Here is a 22,124-nt window from a genome sequence, read left to right as displayed (position 1 = left end):
GCTGAAACCCATTCTTTAGGGGACAGTGTGTCTTTCCTGAACACAGCCCAAGGTGGGCAGTGAAAAATAGGCAATCTGGACCCTCGACAGGAGGCAGATTGATTTGGCAATCACCAAAGTGCTACAAACGTTTAAAACAATGCCCTGTTTCTTTTGTTCCCCTCTGCTGTTTGGCGCTAAATACATCAGCATATGGATAAATGTGCTCATGTATTCATAACTATCAGAGGGAAACTAGAGGCACAGCTCTTGTATTTGTTGCCTCGCTTGTGTCCTACTTACTGTAATTCTTCATCACTTTCAACACCTACACTTATTGTGAGCCAAAACTCAGGCACGGGTAGTGAATGGAGATTTGTGTGCACGTGGGCGTTCCCAAGTGGAGCTTATAGAAAATCATGAAACCTCAACCATGACAGGAGGATCTCTGCTGCTGTGTTGAGACAGGCCTCGGCTCCTGAGAGATGGGGACGAATGGTTTTTATTGGCCTTTAGGCCAAAGTTAGGCTTGTTATTTTCACTATATTATTTTACAGTGGATCGCTAAGCACTCTGTATTTGCTCTCTATAGTTTTATCACTGTCTCATGATTTTGCTTTGTGAACGAGCGCTGCCTGAACAGCTGCAGCGGCCATTTAGTCCAAAATATTCTAGCAGATTTGATGAACGGTAGGACTGTGTGAGCAAAATCGTGTGTAGTCAAAAGCAGGTAAAGGAAATTAGAGAAAGCTAATCTCTTTTCTTGCAATAACATGCACTTAAGGGGTTTAAGGATCGTGTTTGCAATACTGTTAGGACCATGAAGCAGAATCACAGTTGCAGTGTTCCCAATTAAAGGAAAAAAAGTCTAAAATTGGATTGGTTTAAATGCAGCTCAGAAGATTGTGATCTGGGGTTCACTGGAAAGGAATAAAGAAAGGTGACAAAAGTGAAAACAGAGCATTAAAAAACAACATTGTTTGCTACTCGCAGTGTTTATTTATTTTCATGAGGATCGCTTTGATTTTCAGTATGATACTTCTGTAAGATTTCATGTCTTTAATACATTTGAGATGTCAGGATAGATTTAAGACTGATGAAAATCTTAGTTTCTTAGAATATAAACAGTTGTGTTTTTGGTAAATTTGAAGCTACAACTAGAAACGGCTAATGCAGCTCTGTCCATGACTAAAAATTCATGTGCCAGCAACCGTGAAACTCACAGTTAAAATCATTTTTATTGCCACATTAGTCCATACAAAAACCTTCATGTAAAACTATTGCATGTTCACCTGGTGGAGGCTGGTAACTGCTCATCCACCCTCTCTGCCCATCTTCCCATCTCTCTGTTACTGTTACTTTTGCTGCCTAATAAAGGCATAACAGACTAAAAATCAATCTTTAAGTAAAACAGCTGACCTAAATATTCATCTGATATTTAACTTATAAGATCTTATTTAGCTAATTTATTTAGAGCTAATTTCTGGATATTTTCTTAAGTATTTGCACTCGCATTGTGAAATATCTCATCTCATCCTGCCTGGCTGTTTCCTCCATGGAAGCTTGTTTTCCTCCACTGAAAATAATGTCCAAATTTTTAGTTATTTGCTGAAGATGCATCTTCGTAACTTAGCACATGCAAAATAAACCAAAATTAGGAATACTTCATATCAGAGCAGCAGAGTAGTAAACCAATGAAAGCTTGAAAATGGCAGCACTCAGTTGGTTGTAGCTAGTCCTGAGTTACAAATCCAAACCATCAGAGAGAAATAAATTCAGAGGCTTTTTCAGGATAACCAGTCAAAAGCAGAGCGCTAACATGCTACAGTGACCTGTGCAGGCAGGATTATGCTGATGACTATTACTCCTGTCACTGTGAAGCCTCACCACAGCACATGTGGTAGTTTTCATTGGAGCTGTTTCTCTGTGACATTGACTCGGTGGTGCTGGTTGTGAGACCAGTGACTAATTTGAATTAGCAGTTTAGTCATTTTCCCAGTACATGTATCTGCTAAAAATCTGTGATGATTATTGTTTATAAGTTTTTCATTACCCATCTTTAGCACAGCGGTTGGCTGTTTCCAAGAGCACCTGTAATGCTGTTACCCACTTATTAGCAGCAACATCTGAAAAGCAGGGATGACTCAGTCATAGGACCAACACCGATGCATCACTTGTCGTGCAGCTTTATATGTTGCATGAATGTATGGATTGTATGGTCTTTAAAAGCAAAAAATAAAAACATGGTTAGGATACTGAGTCAGTCAGTTGAATCCATTAATCGATTGCTTCTAAACTGGACAATCAGGCCCTTTTTTGGAATGTATAAATGAAAAACTAATATTTATTTAGTCAAAAATAATCGTTCTCAACATTTCTGCTGTTAAATAAATATGGTTTTCTTTAATCGAACAATATTTTGTTGAAATCTGTAGGTTTATTCTGTACCTTATTATCTGTAGATTGCAAAAAATGTTTCAAGTTTTCTTTATTTATAACGCCCTCAGGGTTTAGATCCTTGATTTAGATAATCACCTGCAGCAACTGCTTTGTTGCTTTGTCATTTTTCCAAAAACACACAGACCACAGCAGTGCTGATATTAGAAAATAAAGAACGGCTAAAGTCATGATATTAATAAGGCCATTTGTTTGTCTCTGTGTATCTGTCGTCATGGAAAAATAGAGAAATCTACTGTGGTTTTGAGTGTTTTGACTGGGTTTTTTTTATTATGAAAGCATTACAAGCATTCACGATGCAGTCACAAAACTTTCATAGGAGAATGTTTGACATCACAATTAAGGTGGAGTCTTACAATTAGTGTGGTGTATGGATTTGCTGGTGTCTTTGCTGTGTGGCAGATTCATGAAAAAATTCTCCATAAATCAGGCGCGTTAGTTCTCGCTACAATCAAAGTCAAAGTAAATCAAAGACATTTGTGGAAACATGTTGCTTTTGAAAAAGGAAAATACTAAAATATCACCCACCCCACTTGGAAAAGCACAGGTCTGTCTAACTACACTGTAATAACATTAATAGAAGTTCAGCTGTATTCAAGTGTGCCAGTAAGCCATGACATTGTCACCGTGAACCAGCGTGAGCAATGTCAGCCACTATTAATGTTATTATTTACAACCTGCTCTTTTCCCATTTTGTCGTGTCAGAATCCACGCTTGCCACATGCCGGATGTACTGTCACAAGCACACAGAGCGAGGTGCAGTCAAGTTCAAACCCGATCAGCTGTAGGAAGCCTTCTTGAGCAACATTGTTATGAATATTCGTTACACTCAGTACTTCTACCTAGTGGCTGCTACTTGTGAAGGTCAAACTAGCCAGCTCTCATTTGAAGCTGCTCAGCATGGCAGAGAGGTAAGCCAGAGCATGCTTTTGTAATATTACATAAAGATGAGGAGGGTGTGCTGCTGACAGCTGTGACGGGCTATTAATTATAGTTTCATGGATGTGTGTCTGCGGTGTGTGTTGGGAGGGTTTGGAAGCGGGGGGGGCAACATAGTCAAAATGCTCAATCATAGCCATCAAATCAGAAAACTTTGAGCTTTAATTGGTCTGTTTTATGTGCGAACTAATTAATTTCCCCATTGAAATGAATGGCTGAATTCAGCTACCGTTGTAGAGGGAGAGCTGGAGCAGTTGACCTTTACCGCTGTGGGATTTTCTTTATTACATCTCGTTATTCCGCCTTTGTCCCTGACATTGAGTTTTGACAGCATCTGCGAGTAAAACATCTCTCGCTGTCATCTGTTCAGCCTTCTCAGATGCTTCTTCTCTCACCTTGCTTCTCGCCCTCCCTCTTCCCGCTGGCACAGGGGATACAGCGGGAATGAGATGTTGGGCGCATGGTAATTGAGCAGGTATTGATTAGACTGCAGCGTGGCCTACGAGAAGCCAATAAGAGCCGAAGGATCAGAGCAGCAGCACCGACTGCATCTCTCATCCCACATTCTGCTAGAAAACAAACGCAGCACAGCTAGAGGCATCTACTTTTTTAGATAACGTAAGCACGTCATAGCATGCCTTGTTCTCCTATCTGCTATTAGCACTGACTTGGGGCCCGGGAAGAGCTTCCTTCAGCATCGGCTGAAGCATTTAAATGACTGGGCACATCGTCTGAGCGGGGCTGACTGTCATATTTCACCGCGATGTCACCACTGGAGACTGAGCTCCCATGTCAGCGTGCCTTGGTGAGAGCAGAACTGATATGGAAATGTTTGCTAAGGAGGAAAGGGTTATTGCCCTGTCAGCATGCTGTCACCGTGCACATGCTGAAGCCTCTCCGTCTTCTTCCCCCCTCTACCTATGACGAAGATGAGGGTTTAAAGCACAGAATGTAATGCTGACAGTCAAACCTTCCTAAGGTTTTGGATTATTTGGAACAGAGGCAGCTGCCTGCGTATATGTTATGCAAGCTTCACCAACACATTTAAAATTAGATTTGTTGATATTTGTTATGTTTTTTTGCCATTTGTTTACCACAGTAGTAATTATATGTTAAAGAGAGGCTGTGTGCAAACCTGTTTAGACTCATTTTGCTCCCCATATTGGAGTGGATTATTTGTACTATTCAGGCTTGTACAGTAGATATGACTATCCCTCAGTAGCCTTTTATCTTATCTTAGGAAGTAATAAAAAGTAAAAAGCTGTAAAAACTGTAAAAAAAAATCACCTATAAAACAGTAAATTGTTAATTTTAGAAAAGTTTGTGCTAGTCAAGCAGTTAATGCTGTAGTGATAAACATATTTGTTTCAGTATTATTGTGTTTTCAATGATCTCATCTAACCCTGTACAAGGAACCTTTTCCTTTCAGTACCCGCCTGCCTGTGTGCTATTAAACATATGCATAGTCAGAATAAAAAGAATATTCCTTCTAATGGATTTGTGCCTTAAATGGTGATGGTTCACATCTTTATAGACATGTAAATTATAAGCTGTGGTATTCACTTAAATCGGTGTGTGGGCTCTGCGGTGTGTATGTTCTTGCGTCTGTGTAGAAAAGGCAGTCAGGCACATCCAGCCTATGGCCGGGCATGTGTGAGCACAGAGCCACATAAACTGCAGTGAGGTAACAGCGAGAGCCCTGAGAGGTGGAGCAAGGGGAGGTGGCTAAGCCGGTTTGCCGGCCAATGCTGTGCGAGCGCTGGTTACCATGGGAACACATTGATTATTTAACAATTTGGATGAAGCCTGTGCCCTGCACTTGCCAAGGTTCACTGGGAGTCTGTGTAGCTTTACTGTCCTGAGGGTCTGCAGCCAAGTTGAGTGCTGTGTGGTGCAGTGCCACTAGAACATGATACACAAGCTCTGTGATGCCGAGAGACAAGAGACAGACGCCACAGTCGCAACTGACAGAAGAGCAAGATGATAGATTGGTGAATAGGAAACCATCATGAACAGATGAACCTCGGGAGTGAGAGAAAGAAAGCACTGTGGCGATCATCGCTCCCGGTGGTCAGTGTGGACTTGTTGGAAGGAGCTCATGCTGGGGAGGCAGTCTGGACTTATTGTCCTCGTGTGCGCATTAGGTCTTTGTGTCCATATCGCAGCTTGTTTGTATGGGTGTCCCTGCAGGATTGTGCTAAAGCTTCAGCCTGAACTTACCACTGCAAATGGACACATGTAAAGAACAGCAACTGTTTGTATAAATGATTAAAGTCTGGAGTTAAAAGTCTTTTGCAGTCGTACTCATACACCTTAATGAGCTTTTGTTGAAACCCGACTCTAATGTGGCCACCGTCAAAGTGTCTTTTCTAGATGAGAAAAAGCACTTTTAAATGAAAGGTGCAAATGCTCACTGAATGCTCTGTGATCAGATCAACTGGCTTGCGATGTGATTGGACCCCAGCCAGCTGTGAATGCCATCTGCCGTGGGCACATTATTAAAAAACAATCTGCCCGGGAAGTTAAAAGGTCACCTCACATGACTTCTTACAACTAGCAAGTTCCGTTTTTCGACAAAAATTATTAAAATAAACCAATCATGCTGTTGTTTCCTTTTTACCTGGAGAATGATGTTTATTAACAAAAAAACAGAAGATACACTGCCCATGTGGGAAGAATTGTGATAATTAGAGTGCTTATTGTACCAGGTGTACTTGCAGATGCCCGTGGATTGGATGTAATTATCCAGATAATAGATCGAGACAAAACTCCAATGTGGCTGCCATGTAAATTTCTTCTGCAAAATTCAGACATTGAGTGGATTTTACAGTCTCAAGGAGACTCACTGAGTGTTTGGAGAGGCATAGACATAGAAAGTCAGAATTTTCGCTTCACATGTGTGACCTCACGGTAGGAAAATCCAGATACTGTAAGACGTCGTTCTTCTAAAGGGGCTATTATAGCACAGGTAGTGGTATATGCTACCTCTGCTATGTATTTTAATCTTCCTTTATGGTCAGATCTCTTTAATCAGCTGTTTTGTTTCCTGTGCGTGAGGTTAGCATAGAGGTGAGAGCAGGTTGTCCACAGGGGGAGGCGGGGCGGTAATCCAGTCCAATCCAAGTTACCTGGGTAAATTGCTAAATGTTAAACAAACTCAGGGTGAGATTATCTTCCATTATTCCTTTTTGTTTGCTTGTTATGTGAGATTCAGATAGAGGGATTACGCAGCAATCCCAGGCCAGGATAATGCTGCTGTATTTTTTACCACTGATAGGTTTATTGTCTTTCAGCCAGAGTTGTAGGTTCGGTGATCCCCTCGGGAAGCATTGGTTTCCTGTGTTACTTACGATAAGCACTGGAGGCATTATACTGTAACAGGTGTGTTCACATGTGGTCTCAGTAGTGGATTCAGTAGCTTAGTCTGTCAGTCACCAAGGGACAACAGTAGCCAGTGTATTCCCCCGAGGTGCCCCCAGGCTGTGTTTCGTCAACTACGGTTTCATGGTTTTCATTCACAGTAGACTGCCACTGACATAAAACATGCTTTCACCACCAAAATCTTCTGTTGAGTTGGGGTCTAAGATGAAGGGAGGGGAAAGTGCAAGCCGTTCGTGAGAAATGTGCAAACACAAGCACAGACATGAGCATCTGTTAGTCCATATGCAGATAACAGCGACGGCCCAATTGTGCTGACTGGGAGGGAGGACGAGGAGGAGGAGGGCCACAGCTGTCCAGAGTCATAGCACATCATTACTGAGTGGAGCAGGTTAAAACTACAGCTCCTCTTTGTCTGGAGACCTACCTTCATTACCAGGGAACTTGACACTGAGAAGTGTGAATGAAATTATGCATATCTTGCAAGGCGCTTTTGATCAAAGGATGAACTCTTTTGTCAAGAGTGTGTGTCAAGCCACTGTTTTGTAGACACAGATGTGTTGCAGCCACAAGCAGCTTGATTGAAAACCCTGAATCAGAGGCTTGTTTAATGCCGTTCAAGTAGATTAACATCTTACAGTAAATGTCTTTATTAGCATGATGTACACTCACCTGCCACTTCACTTGGTACACCTATTCAACTGCTCATCACCACAAATATCTACACCGCAACTATCAATTGATCACGTGGCAGAAACCCAGTGCATTTAGGCATGTATGCGTGGTTAGGACCACCTTTTGAAATTCAAAATAAGCATCAGAATGAGGGAGAAAGATGATTTACGTTACTTGAACATGGCATGCTTTATGGAGCCAGAGCATTTCAGAAACTGCTGATCTACTGCTATTTTTCTCCACAACCATCTCTAGGGCTTGCAGAAAATAGTCTTTAAAAAGAGAAAATATCCAGTGAGTAGCAGTTCTCGGGCAATCAACAATGCCTTGTTGATCCCAGAGGTCAGAGGAGACTGCTTCGAGGTGTTAGGAAGGCAACAGCAACTAAAATAACCACTTTTTACAACCAAGAAATGCAGAAGAGCATATCTGAATACACATGTCTAATCTTGTAGCAGAAGAAGGCCACAGTCAGCAAAGTACTAAGGCAACAAGTCACCAAAAGTGGACTATTTCTGCTGAACTTAAGATGGCAGTTTCATAATTTGGTTCAATCAATATAAAAGCGTGGATCCATCGTCCCTTGTATCAACAGTTTAGGTTGTTGTTGGTGGGCATTCTTTGGGCCCCTCAATAACAACTGAGTTATTTAAACACCACAGCCTACCTAAGTATTGTTGTGGTCATATCCACCACTTTATGACCACAATTATGCACCAATCTACTGATAACCACTTTTAGCCATCAGATCTCAGTCCAGTAGATTATCTTTGGGATGTGCTAGAACGGGATATTTACACAATGGCTGTGCAGATAACAAACATGCTGCAAGTATGTGATGGTATCATGTCTGCAGCACCCTGCTGAATCTATGCCATGATCACTTAAGGCAGTTCTGAAGGGAAAAGGGGGTCCAACCCAGTACTAGCGATGTGTACCTAATAAAGTGTGAGTGAGTGTATATTCAAGGACTTGACAATAAAATGCACATCACCCCAGACAGCTGAGGACCTGCTAAGAAATATAGTAGATATATAAACAGTAAGACAATATAAAAATGTTCATCTTGTTCTACCATTCATCCCGCGTGTGTCCCTTTAATATCCATGCCTTTGTAAATAATTGATGGTAACTGTTCAATAGAGCAAGTAGAAGTGGATTTTTATATCATGAATGTGACAAACTGAAGTTAACTGAAAAAAGAATTTATATAGTTTCATTTTATCAAACCAAATCCCAGATTCCTGAATTTCATTTCCCTATATCTAATTATATATCATGTACATCTGTGTATATGTGCTCATACTGTAGAGCAGTAGAGCAGCATCACTGCAGGTAGTTATACATTATAAAGTGGAAATGGCACAGTAACACAGTTTAGATTGAAAAAATCTATCATAGGCGATGTGTAATATGTAAGTCTTCAGAATCAGTCAAACTTACCTGCTTAAACACAGGCACTGTACGCTGTAAGGTGATAGGATGAGATTGGGAGAGGTTGGCGAGGTTAGTGTTAAGACAGACAGCGAAGGATTTTCTCCTCAGTGCTGGACCTGGAAGTATAAGGCCCTGCAAGCACCGCTGTCTGCATCCCCCTCACGCACACAAGTCAATCAAACCTGTAGAAGTAAAGGATGGCCATCGGCTGCTCCAACACAAACCCCCTCCATCAAACTCTGCATGCCTGAAGTGGGCAAAGAAACACCAGGTGGCACAATAGAGCTGAGCTGGGAGGTTAATTGGACTGTGAAACTTAATTTTGTTTGAGTTTGGCTTTTTAAATGCTGCTTTTGATATTTCTGCTAGGAAGACGTGCTCCCTATTGTACATTTGAGCTTTTTTAAAGCCTTAACGGAAACAAAAACAAGAGAATAAACAATTTCCCTAAAAATTATTACCAAGAAATCTAAAATAGCTTTTAGAGTCTGTATTCATTATATTTTGAGCTAATTTAACCCATCATAGTACTCAAGAATTGTTTGACCCTTAACTTTTGACAGTAACCCCGCAACAAGCAGTTACTGACCTCTCTGTCTGTTTTGCTGTTAAACTGTTGCGTCCGGACAACTGAAAAAGGTGAAAAAGTTTATTAAAAAATTGGCATCATGATGCGTTTAAATGAGTTATTTCAGACCAAGCACCAGTTATTTTCTGTTCACTAAACAAGTACGACAGACAGATATTTTGCATATAGAGAGATTAAATAACTGCCTGTTTGCATGTAGAATAACAGACGTGACGGGGATTATTGTGTAGAGTTTGTCTAATTCCGTAAACCTTGTAGCGCACCAAGCCAAAATTCATGCATTTTTCTAGATGATGCTCCGTGCTTTCATTATGTGGAAGTAGATGTGGGATAAACGTATTGTGCCAACAGCTGGAACACAAGCTGGTTTGTTTTATGAGGTGACCGCAGGATGTCTGGCTGTGACGGTTAATAAGCAGCAGTCTCACTGCCCCAGTCCTCATTCTCAGTCCTCACACCCCCTTTCAACCCCTCCCACCCCACCCTCATCTCTCTCCCCAGTCTCACTCCCAAGGAGACTCACTGCCTGTTCCCGTGGCATCCGTTCATTTTGCTCCCAAGTGATAGTGTGTGTACCGCATTACGTCTGCGTGCTGCCAGCCTCACACACTGAGATAATGTGTATCTCTTCATATTCACAGGCCAACCCTCCCCCCATCATTGTCAACGCAGACTCACTAGATGCAGGCCCTTATGTAAGTATCTGTTCTCGTTGTCTGTTACAGTATATATCCCTCTCATTCACACTTCCCCTGTGTCAGTGCATGAACATGTTTGTATGTTTGCGAGTGTGTGTGGATGAAAAGGCCTCCTCCTGGCAGCAACATGCTGTTTGCCATGTGGACCGACATCCATTTTCCTATTGACTCTGCCCGTTTGTTGGGATTGTGCATTCTGCAGTTGCGCATGTATTCTTACAGCGTTTGCATTTTAAGAAAGAAATGCACCTCTCATTTACAGCATTAAGAAATGTGTGGTGGTTTTCATATATATAGTAAAGCCATATTTTGACACTAATCCCGATTTACTGGGTTTCTTGTATTCAGTCTGATCTTTTTCTTTTTCCTTTTGTTTTTTTGGATATACAATGAAGGATTTTGCCGAAGCATTTGCACACATTTTTCTTACGTGTTGGCAAACTACATACTTTGTCTTCAGAGGTGTCACTAACCATGCTGTTCATTTTTTGTGTTTTGTTTTTGGCAGGTTAATGGAAGTGATGGGATGTATAAATATGAAGAGATCATTTTGGAGAGGGTAAGTTTTACCACATTGTGGATGCATTTCTCCCACAGTATCCTCTTTCTGATTTTTTTTTTTCACATGATTGATGGATTTCTCCCCACTAGGTGGTGGTAAGCAGCTCAGTCTAAATGAATACCAAAGACAAATCTTAATGATTGTTAATTTATATAAAATTTTATGCAAGTGAAGACAGGCGTTTTCTCACTGCATTAGCAACGTCGTAAGTGTGATGTCCTATGTGACCCACATTAACGCCAGCTAGGCATGGCTTTTTACATAATCCTGATACACATGTCATCAGCAGACACCAGAAATGTAAAGCACCTTCCTGTGCAATTGTTTAGCAGCCACCGCTGCACTTGTCAGCGGTGGCTCAGGTTTAGTGGCAGAGCTATACTGTACATTTCTGCTCTCATTATTCCACCCACGTATAGATGCATCTGCGAACCCACGGTAGATGCAGCATATCTCTTTGCCCCTTCCGCTCTAAGTGGCATTTCTCCATGTAGAAAGCTTAAATAAACTATGCACAGACACACTTTAAAAGGTCTGTGGGTGTGTAACTTTTGGTGGTAAGGCCCAGTGTACTCCTCTTGGCTCCAGAGCAGCACACTGGGAGGCCTCAGCCTCCCTCTGTCCTAATTTGTTGCGACTGTTGCTCATTAATTATAGAAAATAATAAAGCGAAGTCTTTTCTCAGCTGTCTTGTTTGCTGCCTGTCTCTGTGGCCATGGCTGTCAGATGCAGCAGTGTGCCTCGTCCCGCTGGATCAAAATGGGTCCTCTGTCATTTCAGGGACAGGAACGGCAGGAGGTGGCAGTATCCATCTCCTGCAGAGAGTGAGAAGCATTGTATCAGGCAACCGAAATGACGACTCTGAGCTCATCTTTACCCCAGATTTTTAATGTACTTCATACACAAATATCTCTCTGTGGGTTCATAGAGTGCATGCTCCCTCTTCTAATGGCATTTCAATTTGTCACACGTGGGGACGTGCGGTCACACACAGGAGCCTCCACTGAAACAGGCATCAGGAAGTGCCTGGAGAAATCTCTGGATCATTTTGCCTCTATCACATGATTTAAATACACTAAAAGAGATAAATTGCACTAACCTTGAGCTTACTTTGTTCGCTGTTTATCATATCCTGCTGAAAATGTTAATCTTAACCTTTTTTCAGGGGAACTCTGGTCTGGGCTTCAGCATTGCTGGAGGAATAGACAATCCCCACATTCCTGATGATCCAGGGATCTTCATCACCAAGATCATCCCCGGAGGAGCAGCTGCTATGGATGGACGGCTGGGGTAAGTTACCGTCTTCCTCCTGCTGCCTCCTATTTCTTCAACTCTTAAGCTCCGCTACATCCTCTATACTCTCTCTATTCTAACCTCTCTACTCTCATCTTTAACGCTCACCAACATTGCGTCCCGCCAGGCAGTGCTGTGTGGGAGGCAGAGTTTCTACAGCCCTTTGCCCCCAGGCTCTGTGTGCTTCCTCAGACTTATGATTCACTGGAAGACCAAAGCCTGAAACATGCAGAAATTATGATATGGAAGTTCTTTTTCATGTTCTTTTGAGGTTTCTGATTACACGGGCTTTGCTTGGGTGTCCCTTTTTTATGTAGTCAGTAAACTCCACACAACCACATGCACTTTACATGTGACATTTAAACCTTTTCTTTCACAGGGTTAACGACTGCGTGCTGCGTGTGAATGATGTCGATGTGTCTGAGGTGGTTCACAGCCGGGCGGTGGAAGCCTTGAAAGAGGCAGGACCAGTGGTGAGGTTATTGGTTCGACGGAGACAGGCCCCACCTGAGACGATTCTGGAGGTCAACCTGCTGAAAGGGCCCAAAGGTTAGAGTCAGTGTTAACATATTCTTTTTGAAAGTGATTGCAGTGCTGCTTAAAAGGTAATAAATAACATGAAGATAATCTTACAAATAGGGCCTGGAATGAAAGCATGCAATCAGAGGTGATCCTTATGTCTTTGTTATTCACCTAGGACTGGGATTCAGCATTGCTGGAGGGATTGGGAATCAACATATCCCAGGAGACAACAGCATCTATATTACCAAGATTATAGAAGGTGGAGCTGCTCAAAAAGATGGACGACTGCAAACCGGAGACCGCCTGCTCGCTGTAGGAGCCTGCACCTTCCTCTGACTCAGTAGCATATCTGACACTCGAATCCAAATGAATTCATTAGCTGTTCGTGTGGTTCACTTGCAAGTTAAACAGATATTTAGCATTTTCCTTGCAGTCAATTTATAAAGCTATTTCTATAACCGGACAAGTACAGTGCTATGAAAACAATTGTCCCTTTTATAATTTTTTTAGGTTTTTTTTTTTACATATTTGTCATAGTTACATGTTTTACATAATCAAGCTAATTCTAATATTAAACAAAGATAACCAGAGTAAATACAAAATGTAGTTTTTAAGTGATGATTTCATTTTTTAAGGGAAAAAGTAATCCAAACCTACCTGGTCCTGTGGGAAAAAGGAATTGCCACCCTCTTGTTAAATCACGAATTAATTGATTAATCACATTAATCACATTACTATCCACACCCAGCCCTGATTACTGCCAGACCTCTTAAATCAAGAAACCACTTAAACAGAACCCGAAGACAAAGTAGGCTTTGTTTGTTCAAAAAGCAACAAATGTTGACATCTGTCAGCCTGGGAAGGGTTAAAAAGCTATTTTAAGGCTCTGGGACTCCAGTGACCCACGGGGAGAGTCATTATTTACAAATGGAGAAAACTTGGTGGTGGAAACTTCTCAGGATTGCCCAGCCTACCAAGAGCATATCAACGACTCATCCAGGAGGTCACAAACGATCCCAGAACAACATCTAAAGAACTTTAGGCCTCACTTGCCTAAATTAAGGTCGGTGTTCATGATTTAGCAATAAGAAAGAGAATGGACAGATATGGCATCCATGTTCCAGGGCAAAAGCCACTTCTGAACGAAAAGAAGATAAAGGCTCGTCTCAAATTTGTCAGAAGTATCTTCAGGATTCCCAACATATATTCTGTAGGCTGGCGAGACAAAAACTGATTTTTTTTAAAAAGGTTTAAGTCCGATTACATCTGGCATTAAATGACCACAGCATTTTATAAAAAGAACATATCAACAGTCAAATATGATGGCAGTACTGTGATGGTTTGGGGCTGCTTTCCTGCTTCAGGACCTGGACAGCCTGCGCTCTACCAGAAAATCCTGAAGGAGAATGTTTGGTTCACGCCCTGAAGCTTAAGCCCAGTTGGGTTATGCAGCAGGACAATGATCAGTAACATACCAGCAAGTTCACCTCTGAGTGGCTCAATCATAACAAAATGAAGGTGTGCAAGTCCTGACTTAAATCCGATGTAGATCTTTTGGCATTACCTTAAACAGGTCGTCCATGCTCGAAAACCCTCCATTGTGGCTGAATTAAAATAATTCTGCAAAGAAGAGTGGGTCAAAACTTCTCCGTAATGTGAACAACTCATTGACAGTTATCACAAACACTCAATTGCACTTCTTGCTCCCAAGGGTGGCAATTAAGTTTAGGGGGTAATTATTTTTTCCGGGCTCAGTTAGGTTTTTTATTCTTAATAGATGAAATCAACATTTAAAAACTACAAACGGTTATCTTTGTCTAATATTAAAACTTGTTTAATTATCGGAAATATGTTTGTGTAACAAATATTAAAAAAAAAAAAAAGAAATTAGGAAGATGGAAACTACTTTTTGCATGGCACTAAAATATACTGGGTTGACTGAGTGCTCAGATGTTAGGTACATCACATTATTTACTTAGGTGTCACATCCTGTCACTTTAAGCTAAATGTGACAACATTATTAGCACTTACAATAATTTATAAGAAAAGTAACACAGTCACGAGTTGGGGCAATAAAGCAGTCCCTCAGCTGGGCATGAGAGACAGAAATATTTGATAAAGGCAGATATTTTTCAAAAAAACAATCGTTAATCAGCATTCATGAGTATAAGTCCAAGTAATTATCGCTGCCCTCATCACTGAGCTGTCATTAATCGTTATTTAAATACAAAGACAATATATTTTACGAAATTCTCTAACACCTTTGTAACATTCATGACCTTTTTTTGTCAGATTGAACAAGTGATTAGGCTTTTGTAGCCTAGCTTCTGTCATTTTATTTAATACTACTTCTACTAATATTAATAATATTTTTTTCACAAAATAAAAAAAGAAAAGAATGGTTTGACAAACACAAGAAGCTGGATACTGAGGTATAAGATATGGTGTTACTCATGGTAAACAAAGCTGAATGAAATTAAAGCAAGGTTGAGACAACAACAAGAAAATTTAGATCATATTTACAAAGAAAATGAAATTGAAAAACAAGATTTTAAAAAGACATCACATAAAGTCTATAAACATTCAGAAGTCCCACATTCTACAAACCTCTTCTCCTCAGGAAGGTTGTTCCGAATCAGAGGGGCCCTGATGGGAAACCCAAAGTCACCTTTAGATTTAAGCCTCGACTTTGAAACAGCCAGAAGGGCCCCACCTGAGGATCTAAAGCTGTCCGGCTCATATGGAGTCAACATTTCTGCAGCGTAGCTGGGGGTGAGACCTAGATGTGGTTTAAAACTGAAAAGTAAAATCTTAAAATCGCTTTTAGAAAATAGGATTTGGGGTGATGTCTGCTTAAACAAGCAGAAAGCCGTGCTGCTGCATTTTGAAGTAGTTGCAGGCAAGGCAGAGAATTGGCCTTTGAAAGAAATGCACACAAAAGAAAAATGTCAACTCAAAGAAATCAGTAGTTAAAATGCAGATCTGTTGGCAGGGTGGTATGCTGCTACAGATCATAGACTGATCAAGAAACATGCCATTATTAATTTAAGCATTAATTTAATAATTTCTCAAGACTTCATTTCCTGTTCTCTATTGCATTTTTGCAAGTGAGCACATTGGTTTAATGTTACCAAACTGCTGGAATAACTTTTGACTGGCAGCATATTTCCTGGGACCTGAATCTTAAAAGAGAAACAGAGCATCCTTCAAACCTCTACCTACTGCTTTTGACCTCTGTTATCACTGCACGGCACACCAACCTTTCACTTTGCTGTTGAAATGTACTGAAATCTCATAATACCTCCAAGCTATGATTCATTATTGTGTTGGCTGGTGTGATGACTGCTATGATGCGTGATGTTGTCACAGTGCAGCAGGAGACACAAGGCTTTCAGGTGTTGATACAAAGATTTTTTTTTTCTTCCCCCTCTTCTGATTTCTGGACTATCGTCGCATTCAGGTGAACAACATCGTGCTACAGGATGTGCGTCATGAGGAGGCAGTAGCTGCACTGAAGAACACCTCCGATATGGTTTACCTCAAGGTGGCCAAGCCGGGACCTGTGCATTTGAACGACATGTATGCCCCACCAGACTACTCCAGCAGTACGTATCTACCTCTTCCTGTTCTTGTAGTCGTACTATAAGTGCAAATTCACTAATCAATAATCAGCAAGCTCCAAAATTAGAGACGTAAGGTAAAGAGTAATTTTTTTTATATGATTTTGTTTTTTTAAAGTTTCATCTTTACCAGCGATGTTTTCTGAAATTTTCTGTTGGTTCACTGTTCTCTCCCCAAAACTGCTATGCCCAGACACCCACATAGTGTATGTAGTGAACGCTCGTGCACACAGACACACAATCCTTCCCACAGCAACAACAAGCACAGTTCTCTGCCTCCCACTGAGTGTGGATGGTTTCTCACATCCCACCTGCTCATGAGAGCTTGAGCTGCAGCATCTCAAATTTCCACACAACAGTGATTTAGTATTAGATGGGGCTATCGAGGGTTTTGTAAGTTCCAAATGTTTGAAGTCGTCTGCGTTTAAGTTCACTAACCCTTGAATCTAGATATGGTTCCGGATTTGCAAGTGAAGTGGTTCACTTGCTTTATCACGCTCGGCTAACGCTAAAAATGTCAATTCAGAAGAGGAGGCTGTTCATGTGTGTGATCTGTCTGCTATGTGCATGCACAAGGAAACAGGTTTTTACAAAAATGCGGTACATGCCTTCACATATTAGTCAGTGGTAGTTCCCTATTTTGCAACAGACATATAGCAGAAACAATAGATTACATTGTGCGCATACAAAAGCGAGCCAGCTTATAAAAAATGTCCCAGTGGTACTTTAAAGGAAAACCTGGGTCCTATTTTTGTGGTTTTGGCCACTATTTCTACTCCTAATAATATCATCGTTCTCACCAAGTTAATTGCTAAGCTTTGGGAATGCAGGAAAGAAGTTAATAAGAAATTAGATGTGGTCAGAAATACAAGCAGTCAGATGATCAGACAAGTTATAAAGAAATGGAGAAGTTAGAAAAACTTGTTTGGAGGCGTATATAATACAAACTGTCTTATATCGATAATCTGTACTCCAGAGAGATGGATATAAAGAGTTTTGTAGAGAGGGATTATTGCCTCTATCATGGGTCCCGTTTCAGACTGTGGGTGAAGTTATTGGCTCTAGTAAAAGATACTTAACAAAGGGATTATTTTGAGCTGTGAATCAGGCAAAGTCAGTCTAGTAAGAGTCCAGTAATAAATATATGGAGCTAAAAAACAAGATAACAGGTCCACCTTAAGTATTCTAATCTGCTCATGCATATCGACCAGTTTATTTCATTGTGTTCCCACTTTGGTTCACACAGAGACACAAAAATCATACCCACGTTGCAATAAAGTGGAATTTTCTTGCTCCAATATTCAGGTGAATATTATCATTATGAATCAGTGGTTTGGTGTGGTAATGAAGCTGTCATTTAGGAGCCGGTAATATCTGATCAACCAGCTTAATGCAGTTATGTTTTGTGCAGTCCTGCTGTTGCACAGGTGTTGTAATCATTCTTTCTTTCCCCCTACTGGCCTGGCCCTCCCTCCAGCCTTCCCCACCATGGTGGACAACCACGTAAGCCACAACTACATGGGGGGAATGGAACCCAAGCCAGTGTACCCGCCACCCCAAGTCACCCCGTCCAGGTACTCGCCCGTTCCCCGGCACATGATGGGGGAGGAAGACTTCACGAGGTAGGTTAAAGACCGGCTTCTTCCATGAATGATCCTCCTCCATAACCTGACATTCATAAGGCTGTATGAGCGTAGCTTTGGCTAAGTCTTAGCACAGGTTGTTGGTGGAGATCAGCTATTGGCCTTTTTTGGTATTTGCTGCTGTAGTTGTATTAAAGAAACACGGTTATAAAATATGTAACTATTTTAATTTAACATGGATGGTATTTTGTTCCCAGTAGCCTCTTTTTTGTTGCTGTTGTACAAGCGTTGTTGTGGTGGCTTCAAGGATACACCTGTTTACAGTAGCTTATAGTGTCTGATTAACAAAAGAATCTGCTTAGCTTGCAGTTTTCATCTCATCGAGGCCCCGATGGTGCATACTACATAATAGCTGGACAGTGTGTGGCAGCTGTGTGCTGAGAGAAGTCTTTTGTCACATCTTATACTTGTTACGAGCGTGTTTTACCCTTTGACCTCCTATCCAAGTACTGGATCAGAAGTAGCATTCATAGAGGGTTGATTGGAGTGTCCCATGAGGCCTTGAGTCAGCTTAACCCACAGCTCTAGGGAAGAGGCTATATTCCCTCTGTGTGTGTGTGTGTGTGTGTGTGTGTGTGTGTGTGTGTGTGTGTGTGTGTCTGCGTGATTGCATGCGGGTGTCTATGTGTGCTGTCTTACTGGCCGAGTGTTACGTCGCCTTGTAATGTCCTTGTACAAGCTGTCTACATGACTTGTATGTGCATTTTGTCGCATCTTTGTTGGTATGTGTGCTTTATTTGTGTCCTACACTTGTCCCGTTCACTGTGATTCCTGTACCCCACAGCAGGGCTGAACCTATTTACAGTGTCATCCACAAACCTGGGGACAGCAAGGTGCCCCAGGCCCTCTACAGAGGCTTCTGTCCTTCCCCTGCTCCCTTGTGCCAAGGTCCACTCCCCTTCTCTGGCAGGTACTAACCTAGTCCATCATACCTTGCTTAGCTAACCCTCCTCTCTGTAGCTCGGCACTTAGAAAAATGCCAGGGCATATAACCCATCAGGATTACCAATAGTGTGTTGGGCCACATCTGTGCACATAAATAGCAGTAGAGAAGATTAAGATTAACCAAGGGAGGAGGGAGGAAAGGAGGGCTGGAGGGCGAGGCAGGCGATATTTTTGTTGAGAATTCTTTTAGTTTTCTGTCTGCATGTAAATTTTTGCTGAGGCTTTTTCGGTTTATTTGGAACAACTACTTTATCTTTCACAACTTCACAAGAAACAAGTATCAACAGAACACTGAGTAGAGAAGAAGTGAAAAGAAAATCTCATTAGTTATTGCCCTTTGTTTCGTTTTTTTTCTTCTTTTTTTCGTTGCCGCTTTTTTTGTGCTTTTCATATTTTAAACGGCCTACTCCCATTCGGTCAATATTTGATTTCCTGCTAATTTGCTCATATGTGCGAATCTCAAACAGGAGTGCTTTGTTCACCGCAGTTTAAAATGGAGTCGTACCTGCTCTTCACAAACACATCACCGCAGGAGTGCAGCCGAAAGGGCTTCACGCTCCCACAAGCTGCTCAATTCCATCTGTCAGGAGGCATTGATAAAACTAAGCCTATATCTCCAGCCAAAGCTACTTTGGCTAGTGCTTAATGCTGAAGACATAATATACATATTATTTATGGCTTGCATTTGTTTTGTTTTTCTGTTTGGCATTAACAAATGTGCAAAAGGCCTCCTGGTGTTTGATTTAATTAAATTTTTTTCTTTTTATTTGTTTCTAGAGCCACAGTTTTGTCCATTTTCCATCACTTCATGGATGACTGCACTGATGTCTGTGTGTAAACCATTGTTTTTATGTAATTTACCTATACTGTGTAACATATATGCCTTGCAGTGAGTGAAAAGCAGAGTAACTGTAGTCCTGCTCTAACTAAATGCTTGTGTAAATGTGGTGCTTGAAAGGAAGGGTTGAACTGAAGGCTAGTGTGGATGGCAGGAGCGTTGAAATATTTTGCCTGCTTCTCTATGTATGTAATTGTAAACAGAGAGCCTGATCCTGTACAGGGCAGCAGACCAGTAGCAGCAGATAGTGCTGCAGCTGTCATGATTCATATGCATGCTGGGAAAACCAGGCCATGCACTCAGGTCTTACCCCTCTCATCACCCGTACTGCCAGCACCAATCACACATGCATACTGTACGCTGACATGTTTGCTCACAGTGTGCTGACACACACGAACACGCGTGCCATGCTTAACCTCCTAGGACCTGCCGTCCACATATGTGGACATCACATTTTGGGTTATTTAGACCAAAATACTTAATTTTACTCTACATGGGCCTGATATCCACTTACGAGGAGATTATACTGCTACTGTTCTATCAAAATTTTAAAAGAATATCCTCATATGTGGCTCGTATTTGTCTTAAAAACAAAAATAAGGTAAAAAAAAAAATCTGGTAATTCTTTGTTTTTACATTCGTCGGGCCCCAATATGCCCAAATATCAAAGAGAAATTAAAAATGCATGCTATGGAAGAGTTCGGGTCTTAGGAGGTTAAAGTGCAGCATGCAATTATGACAGTGACACATGCCATACCTGTGCATATCGCACCTCTTTCCAATCCTAAAAGCTTCCTCATTGGCTCCAAACACGAAGGGTTATTTTAGATGCATGCTATAGTAGGCACAGGCTTCCACAGAAGTAGAGCAGACTTGTTGTGAGGAATGAGTCAGAGCTTATATCGGCCCTCTGCCCATCTGCACATCCCCCTCAGTGGTGTCATCGCAGACACGTCCCCGACACCCCCTTCCCCATCTGATATTACCCCCCTTTCTGGAGATATGTTATATTATATGGTGTAATCAGATGGTCCTTTAAATCCTTGTTTCTGTCCACATTGGACTCAAGAAAAGATAAAACCTCCGTGTTTAGTATGCATGTTTGGTGTAAACATACATCTGCATGTAGTCGTGACAGGGCACAAGATGACTAAACAAGCAACAATCCTCTACTAGCCCTGTCGGGCTTTACTGCAGATGCAAATTACTGTGCAAACATTTTAAGCATTTTACATGTTTAGAGGCATTTGATCAACACTAAATTTATCCTGCATCTTGATAAAGACCCCAAACATAAAGTGAGAGTAATATTAATAAGAGAAGGGGAAAAAAAGCATCTTCAGCAACAAGAAGAACAAGGAGTCCTGTAACAGATGGCGTGGCCCCGACAAAGCCCTGTTCTCAACATCATTGAGTCAGTCTGGGATCACACGAAGAGACAGAAGGCACTACGACAGTCTAAATACACAAAACTGCAAGAAAGTTTTCAAAGTTGCTGAAAGAACATTGAAAAAGTATGTGCAAGTGTACCTAGGAGAATTGGTGCTATAGTCCCACCAAATATTTTGATTTAGTTTTTCAGCTTAAGGACTTCTGTGTGAAGTTAATAAGAAAACAAAAACTTTATGGCATGATTTTGAAATGCAATCTCACTTTTACTTTGCATGTTTTCCTCATACTGTATGCAACAATGCCTCCTGCTTCGGCCTCTTTGTTTAGTCACAGCCTGTGTAAATACAGAAGCCTTAGTACTGTCGAAGCAGCTGAGCTAATCAGTAACATTATGTGTCTCTTGCATACATGGAAACACAACCTTTGACTGTTTTTTTCAAGAATCTGGATAACACAATGACCTTTGGTTTGCGAGTTAAATGAGGGGTTTAGAATTAAAAGAACCGCAGCAGATTCAGCTGAGTTCCCAACTTAGGTGTTATTCATTTATTACTCAGATTTTATTCTTAGTCACGGTGAGAGGCACGGAGAATAAACAGTCTATCACCTTAGCAATGAATAAATATTTTCCTGTCAAATTAAAAGAAAAGAGCAGACCCCGAAGAAGAAGGGGGTGGACACTGAAAAATCTATGGGTAAAATTTAGACAGTGAAAAAGAAGAGGGAAGATGGTGCGTCCCTGTGAACACACGCTGATGTAATCTGTTTTGGAGATGGGGAGAGAGAAAGTGCTGCAATAGGTAGTGTCTGTCTGTGGAGAAAATGGCATCCATCTGCAGTGTCCACCATTAATCAGCCAAGCAGAGCCAATTACTTGGCTGAGTTCAGGGCAGCATGACCTGCTGAACCCTGCAGCCCAGATATCCATTCAGAGCTTTAGGACTGCACTGCAACCGCCTCAGACAGAAAAGTGAAGCACAGAGGGATAATATAGCGGTGGGAGGGGAGGGTGGTTTCTGAATTAAAGAAACCGCTGGGCAGAGAGAAGAGGGTTTTTTGCCGCTCAATACCTGTTTACATTCCTGGCGTGGATGAAAAAGGCGGAGGGGTGGGAGGGAGCCGGGAGGGAGCCGGGGGGGGGGGGGGCAGGTCTTGTG

General features: G+C 41.5%; 1 protein-coding gene and 1 long non-coding RNA gene across 8 annotated transcripts in view; one reads left to right on the top strand and one right to left on the bottom strand.

The window, feature by feature from the left end:
* dlg3 (discs, large homolog 3 (Drosophila)) overlaps positions 1–22,124 on the top strand; it is a 101,681-nt gene that overhangs the window by 59,832 nt on the left and 19,725 nt on the right. For 4 of the 7 annotated variants that reach the window (XM_039619638.1, XM_039619635.1, XM_039619654.1 and 1 more), the window contains 7 exons: positions 10,096–10,149; positions 10,661–10,711; positions 11,880–12,004; positions 12,387–12,556; positions 12,705–12,841; positions 15,990–16,134; positions 17,609–17,771. In XM_039619638.1, coding sequence (XP_039475572.1) covers positions 10,096–10,149; positions 10,661–10,711; positions 11,880–12,004; positions 12,387–12,556; positions 12,705–12,841; positions 15,990–16,134; positions 17,609–17,771 — 845 coding nt within the window. The remainder of the gene's footprint in view (positions 1–10,095; positions 10,150–10,660; positions 10,712–11,879; positions 12,005–12,386; positions 12,557–12,704; positions 12,842–15,989; positions 16,135–17,608; positions 17,772–22,124) is intronic. The other 3 variants (XM_031744231.2, XM_031744609.2, XM_031744463.2) reach the window with 1 other exon arrangement.
* Positions 10,852–12,406, bottom strand: LOC120442681. Its single transcript, XR_005614858.1, has 2 exons — positions 12,373–12,406; positions 10,852–11,529 (listed from the first exon to the last, which is right to left on the bottom strand). It is a non-coding gene; the product is annotated as an uncharacterized LOC120442681 (long non-coding RNA).

Source organism: Oreochromis aureus, linkage group 2, assembly GCF_013358895.1.
Source record: "Oreochromis aureus strain Israel breed Guangdong linkage group 2, ZZ_aureus, whole genome shotgun sequence".
NCBI lineage: Eukaryota > Metazoa > Chordata > Actinopteri > Cichliformes > Cichlidae > Oreochromis > Oreochromis aureus.
Note: the sequence above shows the minus strand (reverse complement) of the source record. Positions and strands in the feature narration are given on the sequence as shown.